Genomic DNA, 19,882 nt, shown 5'->3' with positions numbered 1-19,882 from the left:
CATCCCCTTTACTCTGATGCCCCTGAATAAGATTCAGCAAGTTGCCTTCAGAAGTATTGTAGTCAACAGAGTCTGCATAGTCTGCTAACAAAATTGTTATAGTGCCTTTGCAAGGCACTTTTCTATGGATCTATGGACGACTAGATAACAGAATGTTACATTTAAATTGAGCTTTGTTCCAACATTAGGACTTCATAAGCCAGTGGTCTTTTGGGGCTAACGACACCACAGAGGAAAGTAGCGGCTCTCAGCTTGGTTTGGCGTGGCTAATCCCGCTCTGGGTGGACCGAGATCAAGAGGTAAAGCAGTTATTTTTCACCTTCCCTTCATGAACTCTCAACTTTTGCATGTTTGACATTTTGGACATTTTGAAACTCATACCAAACGCATTGCAAAGTAAGGTGATTTCCCTGACTTATGAGGAACCAGCGGGCTTCGAAGCACCATTTTAGCATGTGTTTTCTCCTTTTCTGTCAGGTGAGGTTTGCCAGTCTGAGTTTAGGTGCTGCTCTCTCCTCCATGCCCAGCGGCTGCCAGATTCTGTGTGCCAGCTGTCAGAACATCAGCGGAGGTCTGTGGGGCACACTGCTCAACATCCTCTTGGATCAACAGGAGAGCAGCATGGTTCGCAGAGAGGTGCGTTGGAAAAACTCCCTTGTGATGAAAGAGCTCTTTTGTTACGTTTTTACTGCATTATATAACTTTTCACAATGTGTCAAAATGTAGCTACTTGAGTATTTATCGCTTTTATTTCAAGGTAATGCAACTTATGATCTGCCACCTTAAATAAGCAAAACCACTCAAGTGCTCAGAACAATGTATTACCAACCAAATACAGGCAGATGGCACTGTTGCTGGTGCAGTCCACCTTAACCAAGACTGTATGTGTGTGTACGTGTGTGTGTGTGTGTGTGTGTTTCTCCCTCTCCTTGGTTTGTGTGTCCAGGCTGTGTTTATCTTGCAGAACTTGCTGGTGATGCCTATGCCTGCCAACGCAGAGGAGGCCAAGGACTCCCACTGGCAGGTCAGCAGATCTGCCTGCCAGTTAAAAGCCCTTTTACAGACCATGAACCTTTTTCTACCCCATTTTCTTTCTGTTTTCTTCCATTTGGATCTGCTCTCTTACCCTCCCCAGATCTCTTGTTTATAGAGGAAACTGCTTTTGAGTTCAGATCAGGCATGTTGCTGAGTTAAATATTAATTTAGATTTAGGTGCACGCATAGAGAATTCGCATCCGGCTTAATTAAGCGCTCAGTCAAAACTCCAAAGGCATTCTAAAAAAAGGATGCAGGTACTTGGATAGAGACCTGTATGTGTGAGGCAGTTTCTAAAAGACGGCGCAGATAGAAGTTCTCAAAAGAGTTTTGTGAGTAGCTGTGTGGGAAGCATTTGGGGGAAAGAGGAACTAAAAATCTAGGACACACAATGTCATCTCTTAGACATTTTTAAAATGTCATCTATATCCATATTGCAACTTAAATGATATCTTTCATCTCTGACAAGTTGTTTTTTTCCTAATGTCAAAAATGTAAGAGAACTCAAACTAAAGTTTTTTTTTTTTTTTCCTTCTTTCTTTCTTTTTTTTTTTCCCTTCAGCACCCGTGTGTCCACGATGAGGTTTCCGGTGTGTCTTTGGTGGGTCTTCCAGCACTGCAGGCTCTGCTGTACCACTGTCAGTATTTCCACAGTGTGGCTCTCTCTGCCTCGACCTGCTACCGTGGCAGGTACACCTTCGACCTGCTGCCACGGCCTGGTGGGAGCGGTAATCCCAGCCTTCAGGAAAGCTCTTTAGCTGGTAAACCCCGACTTCCTTACAGTCGTCATGATGGATTACAAGCAAAGAAAAGGATTAGGCTTGTTAATGCTCGAAAGTTTGATAACTGTGTGTCACATTTGTGTGTTGTTGTGTTTAATTCTGTGTGTATGCTGACTTAGATTCAGAAAATTCCCTGCTGCCTTGGAGATGTGACCCCGCACCCAGTGTCAACTCTGGAAGGAGTTTCGGCTCCCTTTCTACTTCAAGCACTGCAGTCAGCAATGCTCTAGTACGTAAAACCATCCACTCACTAGTTTGTTTGTTCGTTTGTTGATTCATTCATTAATTCGTTTGTTGTCCATCCACCCATCTCAGGGCTTCCCCCAGAAAACTTGCTAAGCCTGGTGCCCGGGGCGCTAGGGCAATCATCCAGCCGGCCGCCGTGTTTTTGAGTTAAAACATGTTTAAAGTTGACAGGAAATTTGCAAATATCACTTGATAATTATGCATTTTTGGAAGACTGGAAGATTAATACTTAAACATCAACTATAAAGTCTTAAAAAAGGCAATAATAATAATTTAAAAAAAGATAAATTAACGATGCTAAACCTGGTGGGGGCACAAGTAAAGCCCGGTGGCCCGCCAGGCTTGTGATACACTGAGGGAAACCTTGCGTGTATTCATTTTTGCATCCGTCCATGCATCTTTAGTTTTTCAACCCCACTTTTTTCCCTTCTCTTCTTCACACTGAAAGCTTCACAGGTTCTATATTCACGTTCTAACCACAGTAAAAATCTGTACCATTAATTCATTTTTATTTTTATTTTCTTCTTATGTTTGGGTAATTGGGTAAAAACAAGTAAGAACTCAGAGCGTTTAAGGCAGTGAAAGTAAATGATTTTGAAATGGGGGCTTATTTGACCCATTTTTATAGTCTTAATATCTTACCAGGAAATGAGACATTTATAATTCATTGAACATTGGTGTTACGTCCCCCAGGGACTCAACATATTTAGGGACACGAGACAAACGAAAATGAGGGTTAAACAGGATTTTATTTATAATTTTTTTCTTCCTCCTGGGTCTTTTTGTCTCCTGTGGAGAAGACAAGAGTAAAAAAAAAAACAACCCTCAAATCCCGTGTCCTAAAAAATAAAAGAAACCCAAAAGTAGCAACGAAAAGGTGGACCTGGTGAGCCGGTCAAAAAGAAACAAAACGGTACCGCAGAGGGCCAACCCTATACAGGGCCGTCGAAGCCTCTGCRGATACCGGACTAAGAAAAAGAAAAGAATCTACTTCAAAAAAAAGAATCGAAAACAGGACAACCGGTCACACCAGGCCAAAATCAAAAWAAGAACAAAATTAACAAAAATACCCTAAACGGCTGTGGCCCGCAGCGGCCAGACCGGCCAGCATCGTTCCGGGGTCTGAGACAAACAAACGAGCGAGAGGGAAGGCGGAGACGCCACGATGCCATCAGCCCACCTATATATAGGCGGGCCAACAGCGCCCCTAATTAACATAACTAAATAATACAAAACAAAACATTACGCAAGCCCTATCGTATTAACAAAAGATCACTAACGTCTCCATAAACATAAATAAATAAACATAAATCATATTGTGCCCCAGCACATAACAATTGGGTGAGTAAAATGGGTTCTGTTCAACTCAAGAAGGTATTGTATTCAATAAAGTAACTGTGCCTTTTTCATAGAAAAAATAGTTTTCTTGTTGTTCCTCCTCGAAGGTGAAGTTTTCATTCTCATATCTTCAATTATATTTGCTCATCAGGAATAAAAAGAAAGATTTTGGAAAGGGAAAAATAAATTACGGTAGCTTAGATATATCTGTGTTTCGGAGTTCCAATCATATTCTTTGAGCGCAGTTTTGTTGATTTTCTGTTTTTGTTTGGTTTACACTAGTTTCACCTCTAACAGATTGTTCCGACAGATCGTGTGAATTAGAGGAAATTTCCCCTCAGAATATTTCAAGTGAATTGAATCCTCATGCTCTCCTGTTTTCTGTTGCAGAGTAAAAGTTCAAGACTGAACACTCCCAAAGTTTCCTCCCCAGTCGACATCCCAGACTATACTCCTGCCAGACTGATGGCTCAAGGTACTACATGTGTCTGTCTGGACACATAGAACTTGAATATTGTCTGTCTTTGGAAAATGTAACCCGTGGTGTGTTCAGGAACAGTCATAAAACCAAAACCACTGTAACATATACAATTCCGAGAGTGAAGCTCTCACTTCTCGTAATTTCACCTCGGCCCAAGAGACGGACCAGGATGTGATTCAGTGGCTTTTGACGTGTCTCGCAGGTCAGAGTGATAGAGACACAAGCAACTCGAGTACCTCACAGGACTCCCAACCAGGCAAGCCCTCAGGCATGGAAGCGGTTGTCATAGTAACTCCTGACCTCTTGACGGGCCACTGCGGCCTGCTGTGTAATCTGCTGGCCATCCTGCCAGACTTCACCCTCTCTGCCATTCAAGAGAACCAGCTACTGCCGGTTCTGAGCAGGTAAATGGCCGCAGGTTTTGTTCGTCTCTATACAACATCTTTCTGGCTGGTGTGTTTAGTGTACCACGCTGCACCTTTATTTCACCGTTCACACTGATGAAACTATAATCGGAACGCTATTTTTTCTCCGTTCACATCTTTGCAGACAGACTTATCCCATCATATTTCTTTCCCCCTTTTAGTGTAGTCGAAGTCGAACTCATGGAGAAATGGCTGAGCGAGCTCAGGACTCCCGGCATCCTTCCCGGAATCAGAGAAGACGTCAAGCGTCAGGTAAAACGGCACGGATCGGCTCAGCGTTTCGGGAAGTTTTCCAGTTGTTGTTTCTTTATTATCATGATCCGCCACAAAATACGTGGGTTGGAACTCTGAGCCAGTTTCAGAACAGGTTATCTAAGTGCACCTCCACATATTCAGTGTGGGTGGAATACTTAACAAGCTTATGCTGGAAGCATACAATTGTTTTTTTTTGGGGGCGGGGGGTTTCAGCATAGTTACCATTTTCTTGTTTTTCTCTCCAACTTTGACAACTTAACAAATGATTTTTATGGGGTAAGAGGGTGTTATTATTTTACCTACACTTTGTTAATCTGTATTCATTTGTGTGTGGCTTCTCAGTTTGTTACAGTGCTTCGGTTCCTGTCGAGCTTTTGCAAACTGCTGCAGTCTTGTGTCGTGGCAAGCAAGGAGCTGATTGGCCAGATGGACTTTCTGAAGCTGCTGTTGCCTAACCTGGTGGCTGCACTTATGCTGGATACCAAATTATTAGGTGGGACTCTCATACTGTGATTAAATAGATTGCATAGAGTAGTAATGATACCCCATAAACATTTTTAAATTGTTTTTTTGTTATAACCACAAACATCAACCTTTTGTGTGATTTTATGTGATAGATGCTAATCGAAAAGAAATAAATTGTCTTTTTTTTCTGAAAAGGAAAGAAAATGTTCTTAAATCTTTTCGCTAATAAAATGTGAATTTAATGTCAAATCCTGCCCTCCCCAAGGTGAATTTTAAAGAACCACAAGTGTTTCTGGGTATGCAGCTGGCAGCTTTGCACATCTTTACCCTGAATTTTTTAACTGTACTTCATTGGAGAATACAAAAAGCTCTGCTGAGTTGGAATGGGGGAGTATCTGTAAACATATATTTTCAAGACAGTGGTCTGACACTATTTCCATTTCCGTGCAATAGATTGAACGGTGCTAAGCAAGGTTTTCAGCTTATCCTTTAACAACACTTATGCTATTTACTAACTAGGTGATTTCTGTTACACTGGATGTTATTTAGGTATATAAGAGTAAAGGGGGGCAGGATACAAATACAAAACCATGTCAAAGCACTTTACACTATATAAACATAGTACAGTAACCAATTATGAAACAAGCAAATATGTTTTGCCAAATGCCAGCTTCAAACTCACCAAGCAAATTTACATCTAATATGTTGATCAACGTTCCATTTACTATTAATCAAAGGCAACTATAAACAGGTAGGTTTATAGTCTTGATTTAAAGGAACTCAAGGTTTTTGGCTGGTTTGGAGTTTTCTAGAAGTTTGTTCAAGATTTGAGGAGCATAGAAGCTGAATTATGTTTCTTTGTGTTTGATTCTGGGGATGGATAGTAAACTATTGCCTGAAGACCTTAATGGCCTGGAAAGTTGATACAACAACAATAGATCTTAAATGTATTTTGGTACTAATCCAGTCAGTGAAAGTCAGTGATTCAGCTAACAAAAGTGTCTTATTTTAAAATCTATGGACTTTAGAACTTGGGTGATGTGCTCTGTCTTCCTGGTTTTAGTGAGAAGACGAGCAGCAGCAGCAGCAGCTTTCTGGTTCAGACACTTGATTCTGGTGCAGTAATCAATGCCACTAAAGATAAAACGCATGAGCACGTCTTGCTGACTGTGTTTGGCTGCCACATAACATCTCAGTTGAATGCACTGATGTTTGTGGTTGTAGCATTACAAAATGCGGAGATTCTAAACCGGTGCGGACCCTTTCATGAGGCTCTGTTTGCTCCTATAATGACCTATACAGATCAATCACGTTCTGTTTAGCCGTTTTCTCAGCTCACTCTGCAGTTCAACAGCAGCTCTGATCTGTTTACCTCTTTGGGGTCGTCAGCTGTCATAAAATTTGTGAGTCACTCCTTCCCCTCTTCAGACGCAGGTACGTGGGACGCGGTTTGCGCGTGCTGGACAGACGTGTTTACGCTGCTGGCTACTCTGGTGAGGAGAGGCGGCTCGGCAGCTCACCCATCTGTCTCCGCCGCGCTGGGCAGATGTTGGCGGACATTCGCAGGTACACGGATGCCCCTCTCAGAAGGAGTTTAACTGACAAACATAATTTTGCTGGTTTAGAGGGCCAAATCATTTGTGCGATCATGTTATGGATCGCCCCTCAAGTTTCTGTCTCTTTAGTGAAATTGACATCTTCATCTTGGCAAACAAATAAAATAATAAAAACATATTAAGCATGCTAGCTGCATCCTTGCTGTTGTATAAACTTTCTGTAACAGATGCAAGGGTAGGATAATTAAACCACCTCTACCCCTCCTACTCATATCTTCCTCCCAGATTAATGACGCAGCAAGGACGTTTAATGAGTCCAGTAAAAGATGAATGCTGGGCCTTTGTGCTCATGTGTGTTTTTGTCAGCAAGGATGTTTATGACATCTGGGCGTTCAGACTAATTTAGATGATTAGTTTGCGCAAGCTGCCTCAGTCACAGTCAAATATCCAGCTGTCACTGGTTTTAAAGTTTTGATTTGCTTTTTTTGTTGTCGTTGTCTCAGAAAGCATTTGTCATTCATTACAGTCATCAATTTTTTTATTCATTTTTTTGTCTGCAGGAACATTATCGCAGTGTCTGGATGAGAAAAAGGCCGATTTGCTGCTCCACACAGCAGCTCTGCAGTTCCTCTCCACAGTTTTCACAGAGGAGACGAGGCTCTGCGGCACAGAACTCAAAAGCTCCACATCCAAGCACAGCAGCACTCTGTCAGATATCCTAACTGGTCCCTCTGCCAGTGAGCTGTGTGAACTGCTATTGCAGGTAGGTGCGAATGTTGCAGTTGTGCGATAGTCTGCTCAGTTATCGGAGGTGCTGGTTAATCCCAGGATTGCCTGTGTGTTCGTGGCCAGAGTTTTAAACTTCAAGGAAGGTGTTTGAGTGTACAGCAACACTAACCTGATTGTTGTTGTTCTCAGAGCTTTGAGAAAAGGACCCTTCAGGACCCTTTAAAGAAGCTCACAGCCGGAGCTCTGATGACGCTTCTGGCCTGCAGTCCCACAGCTCAAAACCACGCAGCCACTGGTAATTCCCCAAAAACACAGCTGTCACCTCTGCGACTGATTCTAAAACCGCACAAATAAACTGTGCAGCAGCCTGTGGCACGTCTTCCTAAATTAAACTCCAGACAGCTCACTGGCTGTTTGTGTTTGTGAAATTGTGTTTTAGCTGCAAAATGTACCACCAATTTTGTTTTATTGCAGTATTGGTGTATGCGTATTGCAGAGAGCTGCCTGAACTACAATAAGGCAATAAATTATGCAAATAATTTAGGTACCAACCATTCAGGCTGTTTATGCCTGTAATGTATTATGTGGCACTTTTTGTTTGTAGCAGCATAAATATTTTTAGGGATCGAAGAAAGTGGTAAGGTTGTCAAATTAGTAAGACGGAAACAAAGATTAGCTGGATACACTTCCTCATTTTCTGAAGTCTGCTATAAAATCAAAGCTTAAAGACATCATTACATTTATTGCAAGTCATGCTGTTATTGTAACATTTACCAGTACTATTACATATTGCATGCTTTTCTTATATTTGCACATATACACTGGAAAAAAAGATTTTCCTCCACACGTTTCTTCTTTCACACTCAAATGTTCGCGTTACAGAATGAGAATTATCTGAGTAAATGCAAAAGTTAGCTTCCACATTCTACCTCTGATTGGATAAAAAAACAACAATCTGAAGCATTATGGTAGCCCAGTCAAAAGTCTGAACTTAAATCTGACCGACAAGCTGCCAAATTACCTCAACAGGCTACATTTGTTGCAATCCCTCTAACATCACTGATTTATAATGGTTCTACAAAAGTAAAAAGATGGTTTTATTTTTTTTACCAGTTATTGCAAATGCCTGATGGCAGTTGTTGTGGCCAAAGGTAGCATGACTAATTATTTAGTTGAGGGAAAAACAACTTGTTGTTTGGATAGGTTGCAACTAACATAACAACTAAAATAACTAACTTATTTTTATTCTAAATGAAATTACTTTTTAAATTGCTCGGTCGAAGAAAAAAATTGTATGATTTTGAAATTTTTGAATGCGACAAAAAAAGCAAGGGACAAAAAACCCCTGAATTTTGAGGGAGACAAATATTTATTGTTTTTAGCTACTTTGATGCTCCTGCTGTCTTGTGTTCCAGCTGGTTTAATTGACAGCTGTGTGGAGCAGCTGAAGCAGACTCATTCCCACCTCCACCTGGAGTCCATCCGACCCAGCAAGGCTTCTACCCGCAAAAAGGTGAGCGGAGGCTGACGGGAAACTTCCCATCTCAGCACATTTTTAAGCTCTGTGTGTTTCCATCTTTTTCCCCTCAGTTGGGTTAAATAACAAACTGAGGCTACATCAAAGTGTTTTTTTTATTTTTTATTTTTTATTAGAAGAAATGCTATGAATACATATTGTACAATCCCAGCTGTTCTCTTATTATTCTTTTCAAGTGTTTAATGCAGCCAGGAAAATGCTGTTTTGAATCCAGAACAATTAGACATGTTGCTTTTTGTTTTGTTTGTTCTCATATTTTCAGGAAGGGGGCCATTTAAAAGAAGTCAAGCTGACTGCAGGGATCCTGCGGAGCGCTCTTTATTGCAACGATGAATGCAAAGTGAGTTTCTATGGCTGCTATTAAATTCCCCACAGTTAATTGGTTTTTAATGGAACCTCGCAGTACAGGTGCCTCCAAATGAGATCCAAATGTGCAAGATGCTGCTAACATTTCCTCTCTCGTTGAGCTTCTTTATTTCTCCGTTTTGTTACTTTTAGAGGAAATTAGCTGTTTTTTTGTTTTTTGTTTTTATTCCTTGTTCTTTACATTTAGAAGATGGCAGAATATTGAGCTATTTTAGGCTGATTAAAGGTATCTTTGTCAGCATCGGGTTATCACAAATGTGTCCCATAATTGGGTTTGCCTCTTTCACTGTGCGAACACCTAACTTAAAGCGTTTTCTCTTTCCAAGTACATCAATCTAACCTATTTATGTGTGTAGGTGGTTGCTATGGATGCCCGTTTGGCTCTGAGACTCTACGCTCTGTGGCCTTGGCTCTTATTGGACGACCCCACAATGGAAGCGGTCCTGGAGCTCCTGTGTGTGTACACAGCCGACAGCCAGCCAGGTGGGAACGAGATGTTGCGCATGTTGCGTCTCTCTGAGTGTTTGTGCCGGCTCTGCGCCTGTGATGTCGCCTCCTTCTGCGATTAGCAATCACACTGAGTCATACACACTTTGCATTAAAAGTCCCATTGTCCTTTGCAACGACCACATTGTGTTTCACTGTGTAAGAGCAGTGCGTGGTTTGCTTGCCGGTAACAATGGGCACCGTGTCAGAATCGATCAGGCTGCATGTCAGTCTCACTGCGGCTTCAGACCAGAGGGACATGATGTGGAAAACAAGAGAACATCTCTGGCTTGTCTGAGACGTTTCTGTTCGTTCTTGCCGACCAGCAGAGTTGAGAAAAAAAAAAAAAAAAAAACTACAGTTGACAAGAACGAATTTCAAGAGAAAAACAATCTGGGAAACAATCACTCATGTGTCACTTGATCTCTGTGTGTGGATTCAGTTATCTGTTCTTGATATAAAGTTTCTTACAAAAGTATTTTTATCATGTTACAACTACAAATTTTAATACACTGTTGAGGAATTTATATAGCAGATTAATTGTGAATCGAAGGAAAATATGAGCAATTTTTTGTAAGTATAAATGTGAGAAGGCAACCCAACCCGCGAGAAGTCCGATCCGCAGTTTTTCAGTAGTCATGTAGTGGATACAACAAACAGGTGGGAAGAAGTGTTCACTTTGGTGAAAAAGCTAACGCCGCTCTATCTGCACAGTGAGACATGGGAGTGGAAGCATTATCCTGTGGGGATTCTTTTCAGCAGCAAAGACCGTGAAGCTGGTTATTGTTGGAAAGACAGATGGAGCTAGATGCAGACCAAACCTGAAAGAAAACCTCTTTTTGTGTAGACTATAGACTGGTGTGTAAAGTCCAAACCTAAATTCAATTTAAGTTTCAGTGGAAAGTCTTGAAATTTGATTTTTCCATTGACTTGGTACCAGCCAGAAGTATTTTAGAAAATACAACAAAACTTTCTGTTAAAGATGTACCAAGCCAGATTAACTTAATCCAAAAAGTATTTCAACTGGAACTACAAAGAATGGTGTTTCCTAAGGGGACACAGATATAAACCACGCTTTTCAGATTTGTAAGCTGTAAAAAAAAAATAAAAAATTACCTATTTTTGTAACCTGTTCCTTTCACTTTACAATCATGTCCTGAAAGCTTTTTTACAAAACGCTGCAGTTGTTTCATCTGTGAGTAACTGAAATTTCTCTTGCTTCACTTAGAGCAATTTCTGATAACCGGAGTTCACAAGTGTTGACAGGTTTGCGTAAGTAACTCTAAACGTGATTGGCAGCAGCTCTTCAGCGGACGTGTGTGCACACACTCGGATCTAAACTGACTTTTTCTTTAGACCCCCCTCCCTACCTCCCACCACACCCATATCAGCTCAAGCTGGGAAGCTGCAGAAATCAGTGAAGTCAGGCACAGTGTTTCCCTAAAGGTTAACCGAACAGCAGGTTGGATTTGGGCTTCACGCAGCCTGGCTTAGTATTACACCATCCACCCTGAGGCAACCACCGAGTCTCCTGAGACGCCTACGTTTCTATTCGCTCTTTCATCTCCTGTCTACCGCCTTCATCCGAAACTTTAGCGTTGCTAGTTTAAGTGGAACTGTTGTTTTTTTTTTTTTTCATCTGTTCCCTCCCTGCTTATTTTCAGGAGATATTTTTGTAATAGCCTCAAAACCTGCTCTCACAGACGCAAAGAACGTAATAAATAATTGCATTTCTTTTTCTTTTTTTTTTTGCTCTTATTTGAGATGAGACATTCCTTGTATTGCAGAGTACTTGATCAGATTTAAGGCAGCACTTGGGACGCTTAAGATCTTATCAGAAAGATCCTGTGTTAACCCTCGCCGATATCATGATGACTTCCTGACAGGCGTAAGCATAACCTGAGGCCAACAGTCGCATTTGAGGGACCGTTCTAGGATTAGTGTAACAAGTTGTGATGTTCTCAAATGAACAACATCCACTAGTGTCAGAAAGTCATGAATGATTTTTTATTTTTTCATTTATCATCTTTTACTTCCTTGATGCCTTTTGGTATTTGCATTCCGGATGTTCCTGCATAATATCTACAGCCCGAGGCTGCTAAGCAAAAATAATTTGCCTCCCACCAAGAGTCAGAGCACCACAGTTGCCATAATGAGGCAGTCGTTTCAAGGTGAACCAAAATTAGCAAATGAAAATTGCCACAAATGTTTTAAAGCTCTCTTATAAAGTGATGACCTTCTGTTACTTTATTTAATTGCAGAAATGTAACAAATTGTAATTTTTTTCATAATTTTGCTCATTTCCGTTGATACTATTTCTAAAAAGGGGAGGGAAAAAAAAGTGTCAGTTTGCTATGCTGTATGATTCTGCTTCCCCTGGTGCTGCGGGATGCCAAGATCTTCAGCAGAGCTGAGTGGCTCCAGTAATGTTTCATTGTTGCACTTAACTATTCTTTCAAGGGACGAGCTGTGCGGCTGTTATCAGCGGTGGCTTTAAATTACACTCAAAAAGCCTGTTGCTGGCATGAAATTGCAATTCAGAATGTTAAATGGCCTGAGAGCGCTGTTATATTTTCAAGAATTGTATAGTATTTTAAGATCTGATTGCGACAGATTGACATAAAACAAAATGACAAAAAAAAAAGTAAATTAAGGAAATGTAAAATCCATAAAGTCGCGATCCGATTTTTAGCAAGCCAGTTTATCCATAAAGACTTGTACAGTGTGATTCATTTCAGAAAAGATGCGGCACTTAAAATGTTGGAATGCTCTTTAAGCATGGAAGCTCTGACTTGATGATTTACATTTTATGAAGAGAGAGAAGTCTTTTAAATGCTATGTTTTATGGTTATGAGATGCATAGTTTGCTAAATGTATCTTTTTTTTTCCATTTATGATAAAACCATTTTTTTTCTGTGTTCCCAGCATGCAGTTCCCTCTGTGGCAGCAGCCCCAGTGGGGTGCCAGGATCTAAGGGCTCCTCCAACGCCTCTCTGATGCACTCAGTTATGAAGCTGAGCTCTCTTGCCCCAGACAACAGCCCCATCCAGAATCTATGCTTCTCTCTCCTGACTAACCTGGTTGTGTCACGAGACTGTAGGTGCATCCTGCAGAAGGTACTTTAAAACAAAAGTAGCAAATCCAAAAGATTACTCAAGTTATAGTTCTTTCTTTTTAGATGTAAAGTTGTACAAACTACAACACGTGTTTAAATTACAGCTTTTCTCCTTACTTGGTAGAATATAATTTCTGAAGGTAGTATTTAATGAGGTGATCCATAATGATGTGCTGTAATCTGTCTCTTTTGTGATCATTTCCTGTGATTCTCAGAATAATTTCCTTCAAGGCTTCCTGTCGGTGCCGGTCCCTAAGGCGGCTGGTGCTAAGGCGTCATCGGTCGGTGGCGGTGGGAACCTCCTGAGCCTGTGGCTGAGATTCCTAGTCAGCCTGTCCGCCACAGAGGACGGGCAGCAGAACATTCTGAAATTGTCCGGAGTTCTGGAACTGCTGGCCGAACTGGCGCCGCATCGGCCACATGCACTGCTCACCTTTCACAACCTCTGCTTCTGCCCCACCGTCAAATCACATGTCGTGACTAATGGTACGGAGCGGGAGATTTAACTATTGCAGAGAGGTTTAAAAAGCACTTTGGCGATTGTTAAGGTCATCTTTTTAGTGTGTTTTTCATAAATGCCATTCAGTTTTCTCATTCCCCTCTTCAGCTGTATGTCTAATAATTAAGGACATTAACTGAATTTACAGCTCAGTTACACACTTCTACATTTTGTTTTGTCATCTAAAACCTCCAAATGCATATATATATATTTTTAAAAAAAAATCAATTATAGACGTCGCACAATTTGGAAATTGTCTTCCAGTATGTATATTATTTGCTGTGGAAGTACAGCAGTGAAGGCCTTAGATCTTTTATTGTGATCATTAGTGAACACACAAAATCATGAATGACAAATGTATAAAGACAGGACCTCCCACCTAAACTGATGCCCAGGAAAGTACCATATTTATACGAGTATAAGTCATATCAGTCAAAAAACGATTCCTGAAGAGGGAGGGAGGAAAAAAAATGCATATAAGTTGCATCTGGCTGGAAGTTGAAGGGGCAGCCAAGCTATTGAAAAGATATATTTAAAAAATGTGACTTTTAGTCTGGAATAAACAGTAGTGCAGTGATAAGAGAAGCAGCCAAGAGGCCTATAATAACTTAGCAGGAGCTGCTGAGATCCACAGCTCAGGTGGAAAAATGTCTTTAGCATTTTAATCTAATAAACATGTTTTAATATAAAAACATTTTGAGAAGTTCAAGGGGAATAAACACTTTTTGTAGGTTCTGTACCAATATGTTAAATTAAAGCCACCAGGACGTTGTTTCTCTCCGAACCTAAGCAATATTTCTTAATAAAAAGCCATTTCTCCACGTTTCTAAAATCATTGCTACATTAGGCTTTTGCTATCAATTAGTGAAGTAATTCATCAATTATTCACAGATAAATTTTGTTCAGAAGTAAGGAAAGAACCAAATACCAAATAAATTTTTACAGCATGTAGCATTCAATCTCTTATTTTCAAAAGAATGTATACAATGTGTGACAAAAACACAATGCATAACAGTTTGGGGTGGCAAAGTCGGACCAGGTAATTCTAACTTTAGCAGTGTTTTGCTGCAGTTTTAGTTGTGTGAAGATGAAATAACCAAAGGCTGAGCGAAAATGAAAGCGGAGGAAGCTGCTGAGACTGAAAAAGCTTGTGCAGGTGGGCAGATGTGTCCCACACAAAGTACACTGCAGGTGGTAGTTGAAGGACCAGCTGCGTGGAAAATGTGATGTTACCACATTTTTTGTTTCCTGTGGAAGATTTGACATTTCCTGTTTAAGCTGTGTGTGTGTTTTTTTTTTTTTAGTGATCATAAATATGATCACATCATCTGAATTGCTCTTGTTTGTATGTCAGCATCTAACTTTGTATCTCTTACTTTTTTTTTTTGCGTCTATTTATTTAAACAGTATGACGATTAAAACATTTTAAAGCAATCATTTTGTTAGTGATGTTGTGAAAATTACCGATTATCTACATGTTTGTGTTCCAGATAAAGCCATGAAAGTTTTGTTACGGTGTTTGGAAAGTAAAGAGCTGGAGACCTGCTGTATCGGAGCGTCTGCACTGTGGGCTTTACTCCACAACAATCAGAGGGTACACACACACACACATACACACACTAACACACACTATTGACGCTCTGAGGTGGTTGCATCTACTCTCCAGTAAAGTCCTAATCTTATCTTTTTGTTTTTATATTTAATTTTATGCTTTAACGACGACCTGAAATACCTTCTCAACAGCTATTATGTCCTTTCATTTACATACACCCACTTCCTCAAAGCATTAAAAACGCAAGTTATTTTTCTAAATAATGATTATTTTTTTCTCTTGACAGGCGAAGACTGTACTGAAATGTCCATCTGTTCGATTAAAAATCCAGGAGGCACTGACCGTCTCCAAGAAAGGCATGCGTGTTTTCATTTTGATAACCCAATAAAGCGACTTCCGCACACCAGATTTTTAAACAGTGGACCTATGTTTAGAGCTTTGGGGTATTTCCATCAGAAGCCATTAGTGAAAAGGAAAAAAAAAACAAATTTTTTAATTTTCTTTTTGAAATAAATAGTATAACATTAAAATGAAAGACTTTTTTTTGATGAAACACAGAGGAATAGAAATTAAAATTTGGCTTGATTCCCTTTACAATTTCAAAACAAAAGCACTTATCGACCGAGAAAAACAAAACAAAAATCACATGTTTGTGAACATGCGGCCATCTAATTCTGTGACCATCCTTTAATGCGACTGTTGGAGGTGCTGTTTCCCCCTTAAACCTGTTCACTGGCAACACAAATAAATATGACGTAAAACATACAGAATGAGGACCTATATAAAGTTTTGATGAGTTGGGAGAGGATGAGTAGTTTTGTTATTCCATTGAGTTCATTGTCAAAAACTCGCCTTCACCTGGGCAGTGATTTGACGGGATGAAACTTACATTTTATTAGTGCAAGCTGAGGACAAATGTCAGGAAAAAAAAATTTAATTGTCTCATGTTCTCCTCCGAGTAGCGGAGCCTAAAAGCCTTATTTAAATTTTTCATTTAAATTGTACTTTAAAATAAAAATAAAGTAACCTCTTGTGTGCCTTTTTTTTCTGTTGCTTAGCAATACCCTCGAAAAAATCCGATTACTTAAAGATGCATTCATCAACCACAAACCATTTATTTTGTTTTTAATCTTTTTTGTTTTTTGTTATTATGTTCTGTAGATGCAGAGAAGAAGCAGGAACCTTTGAACTCCTACCTGCAGAAGTGCCTGGATCAACTTTCCCAGCTGCTAAAAAGTTGAATGTAACTGATTATTTTAATGGTGTTAGTTTTGTATCATGTTTTGTTATCTATGAAATATGTCATTTGGATATTAAAGCGATGTCAACCTTTCGTCCTTGCCAGATCTCATTTATCGGAACTTAGCTGGCGTGTGGCTTTGAGCTTGTCGCTGTGGCGACGGTGGTGTTCTGCAGCTGGTTCACACCGAAACACAACAGTTTTTGTGAAAAGCCACAACATAGAAACATTTTCAAATGGGCAAAACGCTCACATTTATTATTACTAAATGTTGCTTCTCTATTCATGGCAATTCTATCTTTTTTTTTATGCATAAAATCCATGTGAAAACCAGTTTTTAGTGTTGAATTCCATGTGGGGAAAACTTCATTATAAACCCCAACATGCAGAATGATGTCGTAAGTTTGCCATCCATCCCCAGCCCCAGTGATAAAGAGCCTCTCTGTGTTGAGCGTGCCAGCAGTGGGACACCATGAATTGTGGCCCTGTAGCTGAAGTGCTTCTCTGTAGCCAGAGATGGAGCAGGAAGTGCAGCTCTGGTGCCTGTGCACTCGTCTCATCAATGCAGCTTTCATTCTTGCTTGGTGGAGCAAGATGGAAGCCGTACAAAAGGACTACTGGTACTTCATGGTACTCCTCTTTCTCCCTTTTCTTAAAGGTAGGGATATTTTTTGCTTTATGTTTACAAATATTTCAATGTGTTCAGGTTGTATTTTTTTGTTTTTGTTTATGTTTGTCATGAAGTAAATTCATGTAAAACTTGTTGAATGTGGCGACTTTCTCAGTCGTGTTTTGTTTGGTAAAAATAACTGCCTTTATTCAATATGTGATGCAGTTTTATGAGTTTAGACACTGTAGATTCGGAAAAATAAAACAATCTGGTTAATTTTGTTCAACCTTTATTGAATTAAGACATTTTGCTGAACTCATGTGATGAAATATTTTTTTCATTAACACTGTGTTAGATGCTTTGTTTAAATGTTGAAGCTTTATGATGAGCACACGTAAGTAGTTGTTCAGTTTGGCTCACTTTCTTTCCAGTCCAACAATGTAAACTCTTATTCACGTTGTTAAAAAAAAAAATAGATTCACCGTTTCCTTTTCATAGACTGCACAGTTTCTTTAGTGAAAAAGCCGATTGCTTCACCTTTTGCCGGTTTAGAGTCTCGACTGCTTTGAAAGCTGATCAGATCAGTTACAGTAGCTGTAAGCATGTGAGCCATATTTTTACTGACTTTTAGCACAAAATTACCTTCTAGCATAATTTCTAATGATCAAAAAAAGCAATCAGCGTTATTCCGATTAATATAGAAGAGTAGAATGGTTGCTTCGTAAGAGAGAAGTGATGGTAGGTGTCGCTTCTTTGCCAACACCGCTTTTCTTTTGAGAAAATCGGTGTCGGCATCAGCCTTGGGTATAGAAAGAGCTTCACAGGCAAGAAGTTTGCAGCTTGTAAGCTTGAACTAAATCAACCTTTTATTGGAGGGAGAGCTTTGAGGAAAAACTTCAGAGTGCCCAAGGAAATCCAGCAGGTGCTAGAACCTAAGCAGGGGACAACTAATTGAGTTGCCACCAACTGTGAAATATTTAATAAACGGTGTACCATAGAAACATCTGTCAAGAAAATCTAACAAACCAAGTTTTTTTTTCTGTCTCTCTACTTTGTTTGCCTTTGGCCGTGAGCGCTTAAATCTGAACCACGTTGTGTCAAAATCAGAATGTGAACAGTGAAACTCTTGTCTAGTTGCTGTCCAGCAGACAGACGTCGAAACGGTACGGCTGGAGGAAGGGATGGTGCTGGCCTGCGTGTGTCCCTGGGACGGCCAGCTCAGCATGGTGTCCTGGACCAAAGCGCCAGACAAGAACCCCATTGCCGTGTTCTCTCCTGAGTTCGGAGTCTCCGTCCCTTACACCTACCGGGAGAGAATAGAGTTCCTGAGGACGATGCCGATGGATGGAAGCATTGCCTTGAAGAACGTCACGCATCAGGACATCGGGCTCTATCACTGCTCTGTCCAGACTTTCCCTCAGGGACCCTGGACTAAGGACTTTCACGTGGAGGATTTAGGTAAACTCCGTGTTTTCTAAGACCGATCTGCCTCTCTACCCCGAAAGAAACACGGGTCGTCTTTTAATGTTTCCTTTCTGAGATGTGTTTTTCTTTCATTCTGCAGATGAGCCACCAGAAGACAACAACAGCACAGAGCCCCCTCCCCCAGAGGAAGTCACGGTAGACTCAGAGGTGGTGGCCGAGGAGAGCAGCAACCTGACCATCACCTGCAAGCACCCACACAACGGCACCATCTACCAGGTCATCCTGGAGAAGATGCCGCCTGGCCGTTCGTGGGTCATCATCGGCATCTGTAAGAAGGTGGAGGGGGGTCTGGTGGGCGAGGACTACAGCGAAAGGGGCAGGGTGAACTGCGCAGACAGCCTGGATCTCAGTCTGCACCTGACTGACGTTGCATCGGGGGACGACGGTTTATATCGCTGCACCTTCAACACGGACGTGGGGGTGCAGACCACCGTTGTGCAACTCAGAACCACTCCTCCAGGTACACAAATCAACACGCCGGATGTGAAGTCAGCCCCTCAGACAGACGCCGTATCATTTCCCATGCTTCTTGCCATTTGCACAAGTATGCTGCAGCACATGTAGCGAAAGAAAAAAGGCTTATGGCACATTCAGAGGTGTGAAAACCACAGATTCCTGTTCATTGTATCGACTCATGCTTAGAGCAGCTGTAAAGTGGTGTGCTGCTGGTCTGGTTTGATTTATCAGGGTTATGACATAAATTCAGATATGTCATTAGAAACAGAAAAAAATCTGTCATTACAAACGGAAGAATCCATGCAGTTGAATTTCAGGTGGTTTGCCTAATCTTGTCTACAGTCATGTTCAGTAAATTAGAATATTCATTCCGATGAAGCTCATTTGTTAGATTAAAAGTACCTTTTGAAAATTGACAACCTTTAAATACACTTTTCATTTAGGCACGTTGCTGAGTTATCTTGTTTATTGGTCTGATATGATATTCAAGCTTTATTTTTTTTAGCTGTAAGTTGCAATTTATCATAATTAACAGAAATAATTTATTTAAAGCATCCATCTGTGCGTAATTAATCACCATGCGTTTCATTTAGTGATAAAGTTCCTGAAATAAATGGACCTTTCAATAATATTCAAATTTCTTGAATGGGCCTGCAGATATTCCATATTAAATTATTTCTCTTCTCCAACCAGGTGGATTCAGTCTGTCCCTATACATGCTGTATGTTTACATCGGAGCTGGAGCCGCTGGACTTGTTCTATTCATTTCCTTCCTCATGCTTGCCCTGAGGCTAAGGTATTGTCAGTTAAGGCGATATATTCTTGTTTTAAATTTGTGTGTGTGTGTGTGTGTGTTGTTTTTTTTTTTTCTTTTGGCTCATAAGTGGACCTGTTTGTGTGACAATCATCACAGGAAAAAAAAGCGGCGGGAGGAGTACCGAGTTAAACTGCACCCCACTCAGAGACAGGTAGGCGTCAGTTTGTTCATTGTATCGACTCTTGTCTTTACGCTCGACTCCTTCAAAGCTCTCCCTCACCTCCTCATAAGACACGCGCTTAACTACAAAGCTGTTCCACTTTACAACTAACTGTAAAGCAACACGTCCCATCTGATACGGAGAGCTTGACTAGTTCCTCGCCACCCCCAGCTGTGCAGTTTGAAGAATCTGGAAGAGAGCTGGTGTCAAAAGCATTCAGATTTAAATATATATATATATATATATA

The 19,882-nt window shown here is 40.6% G+C and overlaps 2 protein-coding genes across 5 annotated transcripts in view; both read left to right on the top strand.

The window, feature by feature from the left end:
* Window positions 1–16,200, top strand: part of rttn (rotatin) — a 41,544-nt gene extending 25,344 nt beyond the window's left edge. For both annotated transcript variants that reach the window (XM_008438652.1, XM_008438651.1), the window contains exons 30-49: window positions 189–299; window positions 478–636; window positions 947–1,024; window positions 1,598–1,796; window positions 1,937–2,046; window positions 3,792–3,876; window positions 4,085–4,286; window positions 4,469–4,559; window positions 4,905–5,055; window positions 6,456–6,593; window positions 7,144–7,346; window positions 7,502–7,607; window positions 8,728–8,825; window positions 9,112–9,189; window positions 9,572–9,698; window positions 12,627–12,817; window positions 13,032–13,302; window positions 14,806–14,909; window positions 15,154–15,223; window positions 16,029–16,200. In XM_008438652.1, coding sequence (XP_008436874.1) covers window positions 189–299; window positions 478–636; window positions 947–1,024; window positions 1,598–1,796; window positions 1,937–2,046; window positions 3,792–3,876; window positions 4,085–4,286; window positions 4,469–4,559; window positions 4,905–5,055; window positions 6,456–6,593; window positions 7,144–7,346; window positions 7,502–7,607; window positions 8,728–8,825; window positions 9,112–9,189; window positions 9,572–9,698; window positions 12,627–12,817; window positions 13,032–13,302; window positions 14,806–14,909; window positions 15,154–15,223; window positions 16,029–16,108 — 2,652 coding nt within the window. In that variant the 3' untranslated portion in view covers window positions 16,109–16,200. The remainder of the gene's footprint in view (window positions 1–188; window positions 300–477; window positions 637–946; window positions 1,025–1,597; window positions 1,797–1,936; window positions 2,047–3,791; window positions 3,877–4,084; window positions 4,287–4,468; window positions 4,560–4,904; window positions 5,056–6,455; window positions 6,594–7,143; window positions 7,347–7,501; window positions 7,608–8,727; window positions 8,826–9,111; window positions 9,190–9,571; window positions 9,699–12,626; window positions 12,818–13,031; window positions 13,303–14,805; window positions 14,910–15,153; window positions 15,224–16,028) is intronic.
* Window positions 16,201–16,293: 93 nt separating this feature from the next.
* The window catches only part of cd226 (CD226 molecule), a 5,926-nt gene continuing 2,337 nt past the window's right edge, over window positions 16,294–19,882 (top strand). For all 3 annotated transcript variants that reach the window (XM_008438653.2, XM_017301979.1, XM_017301978.1), the window contains exons 1-5: window positions 16,294–16,765; window positions 17,852–18,175; window positions 18,282–18,662; window positions 19,352–19,454; window positions 19,572–19,626. In XM_008438653.2, the coding sequence (XP_008436875.2) occupies window positions 16,624–16,765; window positions 17,852–18,175; window positions 18,282–18,662; window positions 19,352–19,454; window positions 19,572–19,626 (1,005 nt within the window). In that variant the 5' untranslated portion in view covers window positions 16,294–16,623. The remainder of the gene's footprint in view (window positions 16,766–17,851; window positions 18,176–18,281; window positions 18,663–19,351; window positions 19,455–19,571; window positions 19,627–19,882) is intronic.

The sequence above is a fragment of the Poecilia reticulata genome, linkage group LG20 (genome assembly GCF_000633615.1).
Source record: "Poecilia reticulata strain Guanapo linkage group LG20, Guppy_female_1.0+MT, whole genome shotgun sequence".
Lineage (NCBI taxonomy): Eukaryota > Metazoa > Chordata > Actinopteri > Cyprinodontiformes > Poeciliidae > Poecilia > Poecilia reticulata.
Note: the sequence above shows the minus strand (reverse complement) of the source record. Positions and strands in the feature narration are given on the sequence as shown.